The 15242-nt window shown below is 37.6% G+C and overlaps 1 protein-coding gene across 3 annotated transcripts in view; it reads right to left on the bottom strand.

Annotated features, from left to right (window-relative positions):
• The window catches only part of VPS41 (VPS41 subunit of HOPS complex), a 216387-nt gene extending 202131 nt beyond the window's left edge, over positions 1–14256 (bottom strand). Inside the window, exons 1-2 of one of the 3 annotated variants that reach the window (XM_077119493.1) lie at positions 14210–14256; positions 4688–4726 (exon numbers count right to left, since the gene is read on the bottom strand). In XM_077119493.1, coding sequence (XP_076975608.1) covers positions 4688–4726; positions 14210–14230 — 60 coding nt within the window. In that variant the 5' untranslated portion in view covers positions 14231–14256. Of the gene's footprint in view, positions 1–4687; positions 4729–6972; positions 6979–14209 lie in introns of those variants that run through there. The other 2 variants (XM_077119494.1, XM_077119496.1) reach the window with 2 other exon arrangements.
• Positions 14257–15242: the final 986 nt, after the last annotated feature.

Below are 15242 nucleotides of genomic sequence, written 5' to 3'. Positions count from 1 at the left end.
ACATTTCAATAAGCTGAGACTTCACTATTGAGGCTTGCCCCTATGAAGCTTATTTCTGCAAAGGAGAAGCTAAGACTACTGATAATTATGCCTAAGAGTCACCCCCAGAGAACCTCTTTTGTTTCTCCGATGTCCCTTTCTCTCTAAGCCAAAGCGGCAGGTGAACTCACTGCTACGTTAGCTTGACTCCCAAGGGTATAAATTTCCCTGGCAATGTGGAACCTGACTCCCAGGGATGAGCCAGGACCCAGTATAATGGGAAGAAAAAAGCTTGTTGACCAAAAGGGGAAGATAGAAATGAGACAAAGTCTCACCGAGCGATTTCAAACAGAGACAAGAGGTTATCCTGAAAGTTATTCTTACACATTATATAGATATTCCTTTCTAGTTTATGGTGTACTGGAGTGGCTAGAGGGAAGTACCTGAAACTGTTAATGTGTGTTTCAGTAGTCTTGATTCTTGAAGAAGACTGTGTGTCAACATGGCTATTACAATGTGACTGTGTGATTCTGAAAACCCTGTGCCTGATATTCCTTTCTATCAAGGATACGGACAGATGAGCAACAACAACAACAAAAAATAAATTAAAAAAATAATAATAGGGGGAGATAAAGGGTAAAAAATGGGTAGACTGAAATAAGGTGGGTCAATGAGAGGGAGGGATAAGGAGTATGGGATATATGAGCTCTTTTTTTTTCTTTTTATTTCTTTTACTGGACTGATGCAAATGTTCTAAAAATGATCATGGCGAAGAATACACAACTAAGTGACAATATTGTGAGCCACTGAATATATAATAAGGTTGGACTGTATATGTGTGGATATTTCTCAACATATTTAAAAAAAAAAAAAGACAGGGATTGGCAGAGAAGGAAAACAATCTCAAAAGGTTACATACCCTATTTATACAGTATTCTTAAAATGACAAATTTACAGCAATGGAAAACAGGTTATTAGTTGCCAGGGGTTAGGAAGGGGGGAAAAGAAGGAGTGAAGGTGGCTATAAAAGGAGAGCACAAGAGGTCCTTGAGATGGAACCATTATGAATCATGACTAGGAGGTAATCACAAGAATCTTGAAGTGTGACAAAAGTGCACACTCACACTACACACACCAAAATGAGTGCATGCAGGTAACTTTCCAGAAACCTACAATCTCCAGATGGGTCCCTGGAGCAGATAAGTCCTGAGATGCAAAGGGGCCAGCCTCTCCAGAACGTCAACTAGCTCCATCCCCCTATCCCATATTATCAACAGCCCCTTCCAACATGAAAAAGTTAGAATGGCCACAGCCCAAATACCCCTAAAGAGTGAGAGAAAGATCAAAGGTGATGGTGGAGTTATACAAAGGTCAAGGTTAACAAATGAGTATGATTGCTGAATCATTATATTGATATCTGAGTCTCCAGTATCTTAGAGCAGCTAGAAGTAAAAACCTAAAACTGCGGAATTGTAACCCATATCAAACTCTGAAATCTGTTCTACAATTACTGTGATGTGCTGTGAAATTTATTGCTTTTTTGTACATTATTTTTCACAAAAAAGAAAAAAAAAGCCAATTGTGATGATAAATGCACAGCTATATGATGATACTGTGAACCACTGTACACTCTAGATGATTACATCACATGTAAACATATATCAATACAAATTAAAAATTTTTAAAAATGAGTACATGTAAAACTGGTGAAATCTGAATAAGGGTTGTGGATTGTATCAAGATCAGTTTCCTGTTTGTGCTATTATATTACCCTTATGCAAGTTACTATCAGGCAAACAAGGAGAAGGGTATGTACAATCTGTCTGGATTATTTTCTTCAACTGTATGTCAATCTACAATTGTCTCAAAACAATTTTTTTTATATCTGAAGAAAAAAGTACATATTATAGTAAAAATAATTCTGACTTTAAATAAAATCCTGGATAAAATATAAAGAGACTGAGAAATAAATTTGAGACAGGAAAGGAAGGACATGCAGTTTAATATTAGGTTCTGCAGTTTTCTAACCAGAAGGTTCTGTAATACAGATACAGAAGACTACCATAATATGTATACAGATGGATGTGCTTCGTTAAAAAAAAAAATAATTGCTATTGTTTTGCCAGTGTAAAAGAATGCATATTTGTTAAGGTAAATTTAGAAAATGAAGCCAGATAGCAAAAGTAAATAAAATAAAAATGACATGGCCAAAAGTTAATACATCTTATAGTTTTTTCTATACCCATGTATGGACTTTGGCAGGTAGGAACAAACTGGATTACATACTAAACCCAAATTTGGCAAACTGCAGCCTGTATATTTTATATTGTTACATTTTATATTTTTAATGGCTATATTTTAAATGGTTATATAAGTACCTACATAATACCCTCAATATTGCCTCTTTGCCTGCAAAGCTTTAGCTAATTACCATCCAGATTTTTATAGAAGAAGCTTGCCAGTGCCTGTTCTAAATGAGTTTTGGAAAAGCTTTTGTCATTTTTAAAAAACTATGAAAGAAGGGTAATATGAATATTTCCCTTTTCTAAACATTTATCTGCCACCAATCATTTTAGAGGCAGAATAACAACCCATTATATGGATATGACTTTTTTTCCATCAATTCCTTATTTCTGTTTATTTAGCTTGTCTCCAAATTCTTATATTATGAAGAAAGCTGTAATGAATATCCTTGGAGCTAAATTACTGCATACAGAGATGGACGTACATTTTCAAGTAAGTCTCACTTTAAATATAGAACGCATTATCTATTTTATGGTAAAACAAATTTCAGTAGAACAATTCATATTATACAAAAATTATTATTTTTCATTCTCCAGGATAGAAAGCAAAGTTCAGAAATTCTGCTCTAACACTGATATCTTTTATGAATAGTTAAACAAGAAAAAATTTGTAACCTAACCCCACATCTCATATTATAGTAGGCAGGAGTTCCAAAGAAGATTTTTTTAATCTTATCTATATCTACACAGTACATAGAGGAAGAGTCTGATTAAAATTAGAGAGGTCACAGTGGAGTCAGGGTCAAGATAGCTAGAGGTTGGGAGCTGGGCTTTGAAGTCAGGCTGTTATATTCAAAGAGAAGCTGCACAACTTACCAGCTAGGTGACATCTGGGGAAGTTAACTAAATACCCTAAGACTGTTTCTTCATCTATAAAACAGAAGCCATAATCATTGCCAACTCATAAGACAAAATAACTTACCCAAACACTGTTTCTTACACTAAATAAGCGTTCATTTTTGTAATCATCATCACTATCAAAGCCAGCTCCCAACACAGAGCTTGTTCATTTCCTCCCAGTCTCTACCTGATTCTCTGCTCCAGCAGAAACTCCAGACATAGATCTGCTGGTTTGGGATGGTTATCTTCCCACTTGTGCTTAAGTTTTAGTATTCCCTGCTTCCTGTTTATGCTGGAGGCATGGGTTATACTTTGATATGCTCTCCTTTTGATTCATTTGGCACCTGGAGGATGTGTGGGAAGATCTGGAATTAGTTGGCTGCCAACGCCCTCCTCACCTTTGCAATGAAATTCCTGGACGGAGCTCTAATGCAGAGCAATTCTGTACCAATAGTTCTGAGAACACGGGGTTCTCAGTTAACTAAGCATTTCCAAAAACAAGAATAGTGATTTGAAAAGCTTTTTGATATTTTATTAAAAATTAACAGATACTATACTCTATCAGTAAGCAAATTCAGTAAGGATTCACCAGGGACCCCAAAGATATTGGGATAGTGAAAATGTTCAAAACTACAACTCTACAGCTGAACTGCAAATGCACGATGATGCAATCAATAAAATGTTCTCTAGAGGAATATTGTATAAAATTGCCTTTTCCTGGAAAAAAAAAATTCATATAATATATGCAAATCAACCCAAATATAAGACTATTAGAGGTGTGGTCACATTGGTGTGGCTTTCCAGCTGACAACAGATACTATCTCATGCCTCTGTGCTGAATGAAATTTTAGAATAGGGAAAAAAATACTTAGCATTAGCCCATCTATAAAATTTATAGGCTAATTAATTTGTGTCATGATTAAACTTATATCTTGCAAATATTCTTGAAAGAGAATTTGTTAAAGGTCCTTCCTTATGTAGCACTTCATTCCCCTTCAGAGTCAATCCTTAGCTCAGCCTAACTCCCTAACAAACCTTATAAGGTAACTACTACTTTCCTTTTTATTTTATGAAATAAATTATAATTTCAAAGATACAGAAATTATACCAGTAAGCATATCATATTCATTAAAACAATGGATAGAGAGGAAATATTATAGACCCTACTGTGGTGATTTTAAAAAATATATGGTTTCTAAAGAAGACAGATTTGTTTTTAAATTTGCATCAATTTTCCCACTGCCAACATGTATCACGTTAAAATAAATTTTCAAGTGAGGTGAACTCTTTTTGTTCCACTTTCTTTTCCTTTTAAGCTAATCCACTGAATATTTTTAAAAACAACTGGCATGATCCTCCTCACTTTCCTTAGTCACACTGGTAGCTCAGTTACCTCTCCTACTCTATCACCCTGGCCCCTGGAAATGCAGCATTTAGCAAAGCAAAGCAAACTCAAGATAATAGAAGGGGAAAAAAAAGATAATTTGTGCATACTGAAAAAAAAAAACTGGCATTTCTTGCAGTGTTCAGTCAAATATTCCAAGGCTTCTGTAATGCCGCCTTACCTCTGATTCATCTGTAGATTCTTCAAAAGACCCGGTTTCCTACGAAGTACAGAAGGAGGAAATGGTCAAAACAGATGACAAAAGGATAAAAAACATAATCAAGGGAAGAGAGTCTTTATGTCCCCATCACCAATACCCATCTGCCATTTTTTTAAAAGTAATTTGCAACTATACTTCAGAGGATTCCACAAGCCATTGACTCTCAAAAGCATCCTGTAAAATCTCTACACTCTTGCAAGAATTAGGTGGTTGACTCTGGGGTCACACAGGTCCACAGCTCCTGCTGACCTCCCTCAAAGAGCCAGCAGGTTACAAATTATCCTGGGAACTTGTCATCTGACTTTATGGAAGGACCTTTCCCTCCCTAACAATGGAAATCCGTCTTGCAAAGCAGAATTACAAATCTGGGAAGGGAAGAGAACACTGCAATCTCAAATTATTTATAGGCTGGTTTTTGTACTGAAAAACTATTGGGCTATTAATTACAATGCTATTTATCTGGCTGAATCAAAATGATTGTCCTGCTTAAACAGCTTTTAAAAAAGGATCCCCCTACAGTGGTACCTCTCAGACACTGTGCAAATAAGCTGTATAATTTATAGCCACATTTTAAACCATTAACCTTAAGATAAATTCTGCCATTTAGCACAGTTTTTCTCATGCTAGACAATGAATCTGCTGCTCTGCAGGAAAAAAAGCAAAAAGGGGAAAAACTGACTTGATCCTGCTAATCTCTCACCTGTCCACTGAAAGAGAGAATCTGCTGATGCTACGCATCCTCAGAGGTCAGCAAAATGAAGATTTACTTAACGTACTTATAGATATCAATAGCAATAAAAGGTTACAACTAATATGCTGACACTGAATGTAAGCATTTTACAACTCATGAGATAAACAAAAGAAATGAGGCAAGGAATTTTTTGATATAATATTTTTACAAGAAAAAAACGAACATTTAGAAGAAAGTCAGATGCATATACTACTCACTGCAAACTGGATAACAAGATGAAATGCAAATCCAGTGTTTAAAACATTTTCATTTCATTCATTGAAAACCCAATAAGAGCCTACAGATGGCATGGCAGGCTTACCCAGTGAAATTCAGCCTTATGCCAAGGCAGACCTGCCCTCAAAGCCCATCTGTAAAATGGGGTTTCTTGTAATTAAGAATTTTATTATAGTTAGATTATTAACCATGATGAATATTTAAAACTCCTCTATTTTCCAAGGCAACTGGTTGAATTTAATGTTAATCGAATTCTTAGGAAGTTCCTCATTAGTTTAGAGTTACAATCCCCAGTAACTTGAAGTACTTAGCACCACAGAGACACGTTAAAAAGATCCAATTCCCCTATAAATTGACAATTCTCCAGAGAGTTAACGACAGGTATCATACCTTTCCTTATAAATCATTTCTTCTCTGCACCAGCCATCCCTAATTATCTAGTCCCCTTACCAGTCTGATCCTACCCTTTTGGATACACTCCACTTTTAAAATTAGTAATCACCATCCTGGCGTCTTTACTGAACATCTATCATACATTGCTTGCAATATCAAGTGCATCATGAAATTACATATCAATTTCTGAAGTGAGAACATGGAAACTAGGAGGGTGATCTGAATGACCTCTAACATCTCCTCCATCCTGAGAGTCTCTGAATAGCACAGTATTAGCCTTGGCAAAAAAAAAAAGCTTTGGCAACTGTGTGAAGAAATCACACCTAGATTCCTATCTTCCTATATTCCTACAACTCTAAAAGGATACTTGATTATTCTTCTCAGAAAAATTACATTACACCTAAGGAAAAATTTTTTTTTCTTATTTTACTTGGAATTCACTCAAATATGCATACAGAATAAATGGACAAATAATCTCCTCTATGATCTTCATTTAAAAAATAAATAAATAAATATGTATCCAATCAGCAAATTTCAATCTAAAAACTCAAGAATCAAATTACATTCTTACTACCCACCACAAAGCAGACAGTTCCTGAATTTGATACCCTGAAACATGCAGATCTCAGAGATCTAAGTCTACAGGTAAAACCAGGCTGACTGAGTAGCTTCCTTTGCCTGCTGCCATCCTGGTATCAAACAAGAATAGTCTGTTCCAGGAAACTCTTGGACTTATACTCAGCACTAGCATAAACCTCTCAAACATAGGAGTGGTCTCAAAGAAAAAAAAAAAGAATACTTTTGTCCACAATCCTACCAAAACAATGCATGGGTGACTTTAGGAATTAGAATGATCTGTTGTTTCTTAGCTTCATTCATTAATAAAGCTCCTCTGCTTACTGTTCTAGATGCAGAAAGGCAAACAAGAAGATATGAAGTGAACATCCCAGTGAGGGATGCAAGAAGTAAGACTGAATCTTGTGAAAGGCTAGGATTTAGAAAGCGTTAATGGTTTTCAAACATTTTTTTTAGCCTCAAAAGCTCATGTTCAAACAATCTAACTTCATGAAAAAGTAAGGTATAAAAGTATACCGTTCTGGCTGAAGCAAAAGTGATGGAATAGCTAACAGCTGGTGACATAAATGTATAGCTGAACAAATTCCGGGTAACAGTCTGGAAGCTAAACTCAACAATAATTCCACTTTGCCTTTCTTCAGCAAACTAATCTCTTAAACTCAATCATCTATCCAAATGGTTTTACCTAATGATCTCTATGCCTCCAGCATGCTACCTGTCTGATCTATTCATCAACTGCCATCAAAATCAACTTCCTAAAACAGATCAGTCAGGTCACTGCCTTCCTCAAACAACCCTGTCATTCCCAACGTCATAAAGAAAAAAATGTCTGATTTCCCAGGATGGTGGATGGGAGCTGTATGTACCCCAGAAAAACATGCTCTTAAATTTAAGAATTCCTGTGAGTGTGAACCCACTGTAAGTAGGAACTTTTGATGAAGGCGTGGCCCACCTAAATCAGGATGGGTCTTAATCATATTACTGGAATCCTTTACAAGTAGAATTGAAACTCAGACACAGAGAGAAAACCATGAGAAGCAAGAATCTGAAAGTTAAAGGAAACTGGAAGAGAAGAGAGAGAGGCCAGAAGAGGCCACCATGTGCACTGCCATGTGGCAGAGAAACCAAGGATCACCAGTAGCCAGCCCAGAACGCCAGTTTTCGGGAAGAAAGTGTCACCTTATTGATGCCTTAATTTGGACTAAGCCTCAAAACCATGAGCTTATTAAAGTCCCACTGTTTAAGCCAACCCATTGCAGGGTATTTGCTTGAGCAGCCAAGGCAACTACAACACCCAAAAAAGCAGTAAAAGCCCTGACCTATCTGGCTCCCAAGAGAATTCTAGGCTCACTTCCCACTTTTTGCACAAACCCACAGCTGTCTAGCCACATTAGATGACTTATCGCCAAGATAACATATCTTCATGTCTTTCTGTGAGAGGTCACAAAACAGTGGCCCAAGTCTCGATGTGGCTTGACTATGCCTAGGGGTACAGGTAATGTTTGGCCTGGGTGGTTGGTGATTTAAAAAGGCTTTCACATAAAAATTTGGTATTTGTGACTTCATAAAAATCAGTTTATATCTACAATGGATCTAAATTTCCACATAATATCAGCTGGAGCAAAGGAATTCACCCACCAACACCACTCCCAAGTTCTCACACCGGGACAATCGCATTCATCTGCCTGCCTTGGGTATGGGATCATGGCTCTGCTCCTTCCTGAAACTGTTCTTAGCTTGGAAGGTCCTTGGCCTTCCTTCGACTCATCCTAGTAGTCTTCAACACCCAATGACCTGTAGGTTCAACTGAGCCCCTCAGCAAGGCCTCAGGGAGGGGCTTGCTGAGCAGTCTGGCTCAGGGCCTTCACTCTTGATTCAACTATGGATCTGCATTTTTCTACTGTTTTATACTTTCATGTTACAAAATGAAGCTACAAAAAAGTTTGAAAATCTCTGTTTCTAAATCATACCTTTCTTCACTGCCCATCCTATGACCCACCTCTTTCATAGAATGGTCTCTGGCAAACCCACACGTTCCCAATGGGGCCACCCTCAGTCTTTTTTCCTTCCTGTATCCTTCAGCTAACAGGTACTATTAACCACTTTGACCTAATATTTATCATTTCAAATACACTATGTATAAATCCAAAGGCTTTTGCCTTGTTGTCTCTCACTATCCTATCCAGAGGAAAAACTCAACACATCTTTGCAGGTAAGGACGTTAAGAAAAAAGCACCAGATCTAAATCAGTAATAGTGTGCCACTGCAGTATATCCCCTTTCCATTTATAAGCCAGAGCAAGTGCCTTTTCTCCAGACAAACAGATGCTTGAATTATTAGCTCAGGGTTACAGGGCAGTTATAAAAGGAACACCAGAGGAAGATAGTAGCAAAAAAGGATATAGCAATTCACATACAATACTGCCAATCTAGCAGCAGCCATGGGAAGGGGCTGATGGGGTATGTCAAAAAAGTCCCCCAGCGAAGGTATTTCAACTGACTCCAACTCCTAATCCTTCCATGAGCACATGACCCTATGACAAGAAGTCTGGGAGACTCAGCACAACTGGCCTCAGAGACCAGTAGGGGTTAAAGGGAAGACTGCCAGCCCAGGAGGAGACAGAAGCCAGGAGGACCTTCCTCAGAATTTTGAGGATGCACAAAATGTTTTCTGGGAAAGAAAAGAAGACCTGGAGGGAGAAATGGGAGACAGGAGCCCAAGGAAGACCAGTTCCAAACCTGGCTAGAGGGTTGATCTGGCTGTGCATAGGAAGAAACAGTAGAGACCACGTCATGGGGAAACAAGAGTGGAGGAAGCGATAGACTGGAAACACTCAACACTGTACCATCAGGTTCTGCTCCTTCCCAATAAAACTGTGTGCCACTGCTGGGCTTAATGGAAATGAGAGTTGTGATAGATCCCAATGTCTAACAAGGGCACAGAAGGGAAGAGATATTTTGTATGCTATGTATTTGATATCCTTGCCCTCTCAGAGCCTACTTCAGGGGAGCTGTAGCCAGTTTTGGACCTACGATGCTCCCTGCTGGCAGAGTAGGAAAGATGAAGGAGTACCTGGGGAGCTGGTAAGAGTAGGAAAAGACTCAGGTTACCAACCCAGCTCATCCACTGGGCTCAGCTACTTAACTCACCCTTATTCTGCAGAAGAAGAAAAAACTTGGGGTCTGCCCCAGTGTGGAAATGAGAACAAACACAGTGTCCCAGTGAAGTGGAATTCTCAAATCTGACTTTCCATCAGAATTTTCTAAACTCAGTTTGGAAACTGGCTAAAAGTATATAATCCTTAGCACTACTTTCAGAGATTCTGATTCAGCAAGCCTGAAATAAGGACCTGGAATCACAAGTATTTGACAACAAACACATAAAATAGGACCAGAGTGTCACCCCATCTCCAAGGTGGTAACATGTGGTGCCAGGGAGACTACTAATCAGCTAGTAACACTGTCTTCAAGCCAAATTATCCAGGTGAGGATGAGAGGAAAAATGAGACTGTGAGGCAATAAACAGCTCCCAGCTAATCTTAACATGTGAGTACATTTTCATTACATGGTAATGAAAAGTGAACTCTCTAAAAATTTGTATCATCTTGTGACTTTGCAGCTTCCAGTTTAGGGCTTTGTTTTTCCTTTAGTTATCAGTAGAGCTGCTTTTAAAGAATTTGTCTTGGCCAACTTGAAAGAAAAGAGTATTGTGCACACCTAAGGCGAGCCCAAGTCTGGATGACAAAGTGTTGTCCTGAGTATAAAACAACCACTTCAACCTAGGCACTCTGACTTACTTTATTTCATCCCATATTTCCAAGAGTCCTGGAAATTAAAATTATCAATTTATAGACAAGGAAACTGAGGCACTCAAAATGTGACTGTTATTGCACAATTACACAGGAATATACGTGTTCATGAATGTGCCATCTGCTAATTCGTATTTGGTGAATGGATAGGCATTTTGACTGCTCAAATATTTTAATGAACCTGACTCCATACTGGTTGAGTAGAAAAGATGGAAGAGTAACTAGGGAAATGGTAGGAGTAAGGAAAATAACAACTGTTAATATATATTACATTTGAATAAATAACTTTTCAAAAAGTTCAAGAAAGATAAAATAATTTAATACAAATTCTCCTGAAATTAATTTAAACATTTTATTAAGCACCTAATACATATAAATTATTAGCCCTGTGAAAGATAGATATGAGTCAGCTCTTGTACTTATTCTTAAAGACTCAGTAATCTGTAGGAGATATAAGACAAATATACAAACAACCAAACTTCAAGCAGAATGTTCATTCATGAAAGGTATGAACAAATACTATTGGGATCTGTGATTATGAAGGTCAACCATAAATTATTTTATAGACAGGTAAAAGGCTGATTGCAAAATTCCCAGGCAGAATGCAGGACATTAGTTCTGTCTGTGAACTATATAATATATACATATTTATTTTTGCAAAATACCTTTACTATCCTCAGCAAAAGCAATGATTTCCCAATAACCAAAAAAAAAATGCCAGTCATATCCAGAAAGTGATTTTATTTAAATATTTTTGAACTGTTTTATGTTAACCATGCAGATCTCACTATTTCAGTTCTTCCTAAAATTAAGGATGGGGGGCAGGCAATCACCAAAGAATGTAATGCTCAGGAAAGTTAATGCAGAGAGGGTTTAATTTAGTCTTGCTTAGCATTACACTTATTTTGAAGGGTTGTTTGCATTTAGAGTACACAGTGCTGTAAATATAAAACCTTCCTTTGCCCTGACTTATAAGTTGTCATGGTGGCTAATTTAATATGCATCTCAATTCCTAAAACATTCAGGAAAAAAAATTATGTCATTATTTTTAAAAGGCTTAAGAAAGGAGAACAGAACAATTTGCAAATTCATTTAAGCTCTGTTAGACTTTAAAAAATTGTATAATTAATGCTTCCTATTTTGGTGAGCCTTTAATTTTTCTTACAGTGAAATGCAAGAAATCAAATCAAAGAGATTGAGCAAAACCTAACCATTTTTATTTATAGGTGCATTTATTAACTTGCTTTCTTTTTAAAAAAATGAACAGAACAGTAATTTTTTGAATGTTTGCTTTTTTCTGGTGTTGACAAGACTCCGGATCTTTTTGAAAATAACACTGACATTGCTAGGGAGGCAAATGCCCACCCAAAATACATACTGGCTATTAAAGGATCAGAGGTGGAATAATACATGAAGAGAAATTATTAAGGTGACAAGGACTTATTTCAAAAAATGATTTTGATTTAGGTTCTTAAGTGTTCTTAAAAAAGCAGGGTGTTATACTACAAAAACTCATGAGTTTTACAGATAGAAAACTGGAGATTATTATGGATGTGAGTCTAAGATTAAGTTCTCTGAATTTTAGTTTGCTTATCTGTCAAAGTCAATCATTCAATACATCATTTACAAAGTGCCAGGCACTACTCTAGGTACTAGGCATATGCTGTCAACAAATCCTTGCCATCATACAGCTTACATTCTAATAGGAAGGCAATTTATTTGTTTAAATTTTATTTGCTATAAATAAACAAATACATATTTTAAAATTTAATTAAATTTGTTTTATTTAAAGAATGTCAGATAGTGATAGGTGCTACAGAGAAACATAATGCGTGACAGAGTTTTCAAATAATGCTCAGGGCTCACTCAAAAAGGTAACACTTGGATAAAGACAAGAAGGGAAAGAGGGAGAGGGTCCTGTAATTATTTGGCATAAGCAATGGCCCTAAGGTAGGAACATGCTCTGCATGCTGAAGGAAGAGGAAGTAAGCCAGTGGCATTGATGCAGAGTGAGAGAGAAAGGAGAGAACAGTGGGAAATGAGTTCAAAGAAAGGAAGCTGAGGAGAGTTGGGACAAGGTCCTGTAGGACAACTGGATTTTAGAAGGGCTGTGGACTTTTCCTCAGAAATGGGATGCTATTGGAAAATCTGGAACACAGGCGGTGCTTGACCTGATTTATATCAGATGAGTATTAATCTCACAGGATCCCTTTGTGAGGACCAAACACAATGTGAAAGGATTCTATATTGGAAAGTGCTATACAAATGTGATGCATCTTAATCATATATGTAACTTTCTATGTGTCTTTTTCACCAGCTGTGCCAAACTCTTCTTCAGAACAAAACAGTAGTAAATACTAAGAGTAACTCCATTTCTATTACACTGTAACTAAGAATGTACAGAAGTTGTTTTGGCTTTTTGCTTGTTTGTTTTTAAATTAAACCACAAAAAAATTATATTTCAACATAAAATGAGGACAGTGTGGAAACCAATCTCACCACTAACATCAGTGAGTCATGAAATTATATGTGCTTAAGGAGCATTTTCTTTTAAAGTACCTTAAAAGAAAATGAGAAGTTCCACTATGGGTAAGAGGTAGGTGACTCTTCCGTTATCAAGATGGCCAACCAAATGAAATTTCTATCAAGTCAAAGGTTTTAATTATTGGCATATATAAAATGTATTCAGGAGAAATTTTCATTATTTAAATGAAGTATGTTGCAAACAGTACAAGTTAAATTATTGTACTACCCTTCTCTTACTGTGATTTAAACAACTCACCATCAACCATTTTTTTAAAGGTAATTACAGCAACTGAGGGACCTGTTAATTTGTGAAGAAAAACAGTGCCAAACTGAAACGAGTCTGGAAATGCAAAATGAAGGTACTTCCCCAGGTTCTTGGTCTGCTTTTCTTTTCTTCTTGATTTTGCTTGGTCACATCATCTGATCTGTGGCTATCACTATTGCCTATATGAAAATAATTCATATTCCTATCACTAACACCTAAACCCCCAAATTCAGGTTAACTGGACATTGCTGTATGGCATCCTGCCAGCAATAAATAATCTCTCCTAATTTTGATTAAGCCCAACAATTCTAAGCACTTTACTTGTATGCATTCATTGAATCTTAAAACCACCTTTTAAGGATGGACTATAATCTCTATTTTATAGCTGAAAGTTAAATAACTAACCTAAAGTCAAATGTTCAGTAAGAAAGGGAACCAGCACTGGAGCCTAGACACTTTTTTTGCTCCAGAACCGATGCCCTTTAACACTGCTGCACCAACAATTACTCAGCTTTGTACCTAAATCCAAGAGATACAAAAGTCATCATGTACTCTCCCCTAGTTCTCCCGCCTATCAGCCCTCACTGCCCTGCTCAGAGTGGAAAGTAACTTGAATTTCAGTCACCTAGCCTGAAAACTCAAGTCATCTCTCATGCAGCCCACCCCCAAAGTAGTCAAGTCCTGGTGAGCCCCCGCCTCCCTTCATGCCAAAATTTCACTGGGCACAGGCCACAGTGAACCCAGCCACGGAAAGGCCGCCTCCGGAACACTGCGGATGTGTCGATGTGCTTTCCCCAGGGACTCTCCCCCAAAATGCTCCGACCCCCGAAATGAACTTTCGCCACTCTCCAGCATCTCCGCACCCCCTCACGTTCCTCCAAGCCCCCCGCCCACCTCACAATCCTCTCTTCCTCCCTTGCGCCATGAACTAGCATTAGCAGCCTTTACCTGCTCCTCTGCTTCCGCCATGGTGCAGCCGGGGAGTCACATGACAGACCCGGAAGTGAGAAACCACGGCTAGTGGACCCCTGAGCCTACTGGGAAATGTAGTTTTACATTTTCTGGATTTCCCGAAGGAGAAGACTTAACCTGTCTTTTCTAACTGAAGAACCGACTGTTGAGAGTTATTCTACTTCCGGCCCTCCAAACCCATTCGAGTTTTGTGTTAGGGACACTGAACATATCCATCGTTAAAGCTATTACTTGTTTTATTGGTGTTCTTGCTGTTTCTGTGATTTATAATATTTATTAAGCAGTTACTGTATTAGTCCCGGAGTTTATAGCTCTGCGTGGATTATCTCATTTAACCCTCCCAGCATCTCTACTATTATCCCCATGTAGAGGTGAGAACACTGACTCAGAATAGGTGAGAACACTGACTCAGAGTTTATGCAGCTAGTGAGTGGCAGAGCTAGGATTAGAATTTGGCCCTAAGACTGTGTAATTACCAAATGTTGCTTAGTGTAAGAGAGTTCTTGGCTTTTTTTTTTCTTCAAGTAAATTAAATGCACAAAAAGCAGTCTGTGTAGTGGAAAACCAGAGACAACTTTATATCCAACAAATTTTTATTTCCTATTTCTAAGTTGGTGCCTTCTGGCATCTGGACATTGAAATTAAAAAAAAAAATTGTGTGTGCATATTAATTATTTATTAAACCTTCCTTGAGCATACTGTATAGGCAAATGTGCAAGATATAAATTTGTCCTGGGTTAAATATACAGCAATGGAAAAAAATCTGTATAGTCACTACATCACTTCCATCCTTTTGAATGCCCGATCCCTTCTCCATGTTTCTGAACTTTATGAGTTCTCCTTCCTAATCCTCAGGAATCTGCAGAATCTGAGGTCCAAAAAGAGGCATTTTGTTCTCCTACTCATCTCCAGTAGTTGGTAACTAGCAGAGGGCGTTGGAAATGACCAACTGTGGTGATAGTAGGATTAGGGGTGGGAGTCAGTTGAAATGCCTTATTGGAGGAAGATG

This window comes from Tamandua tetradactyla, chromosome 1 (genome assembly GCF_023851605.1).
Source record: "Tamandua tetradactyla isolate mTamTet1 chromosome 1, mTamTet1.pri, whole genome shotgun sequence".
Taxonomy (NCBI): Eukaryota; Metazoa; Chordata; class Mammalia; order Pilosa; family Myrmecophagidae; genus Tamandua; species Tamandua tetradactyla.
The sequence above is the reverse complement of the archived record's forward strand: the minus strand, read 5'-3'. Positions and strand labels throughout refer to the sequence as shown.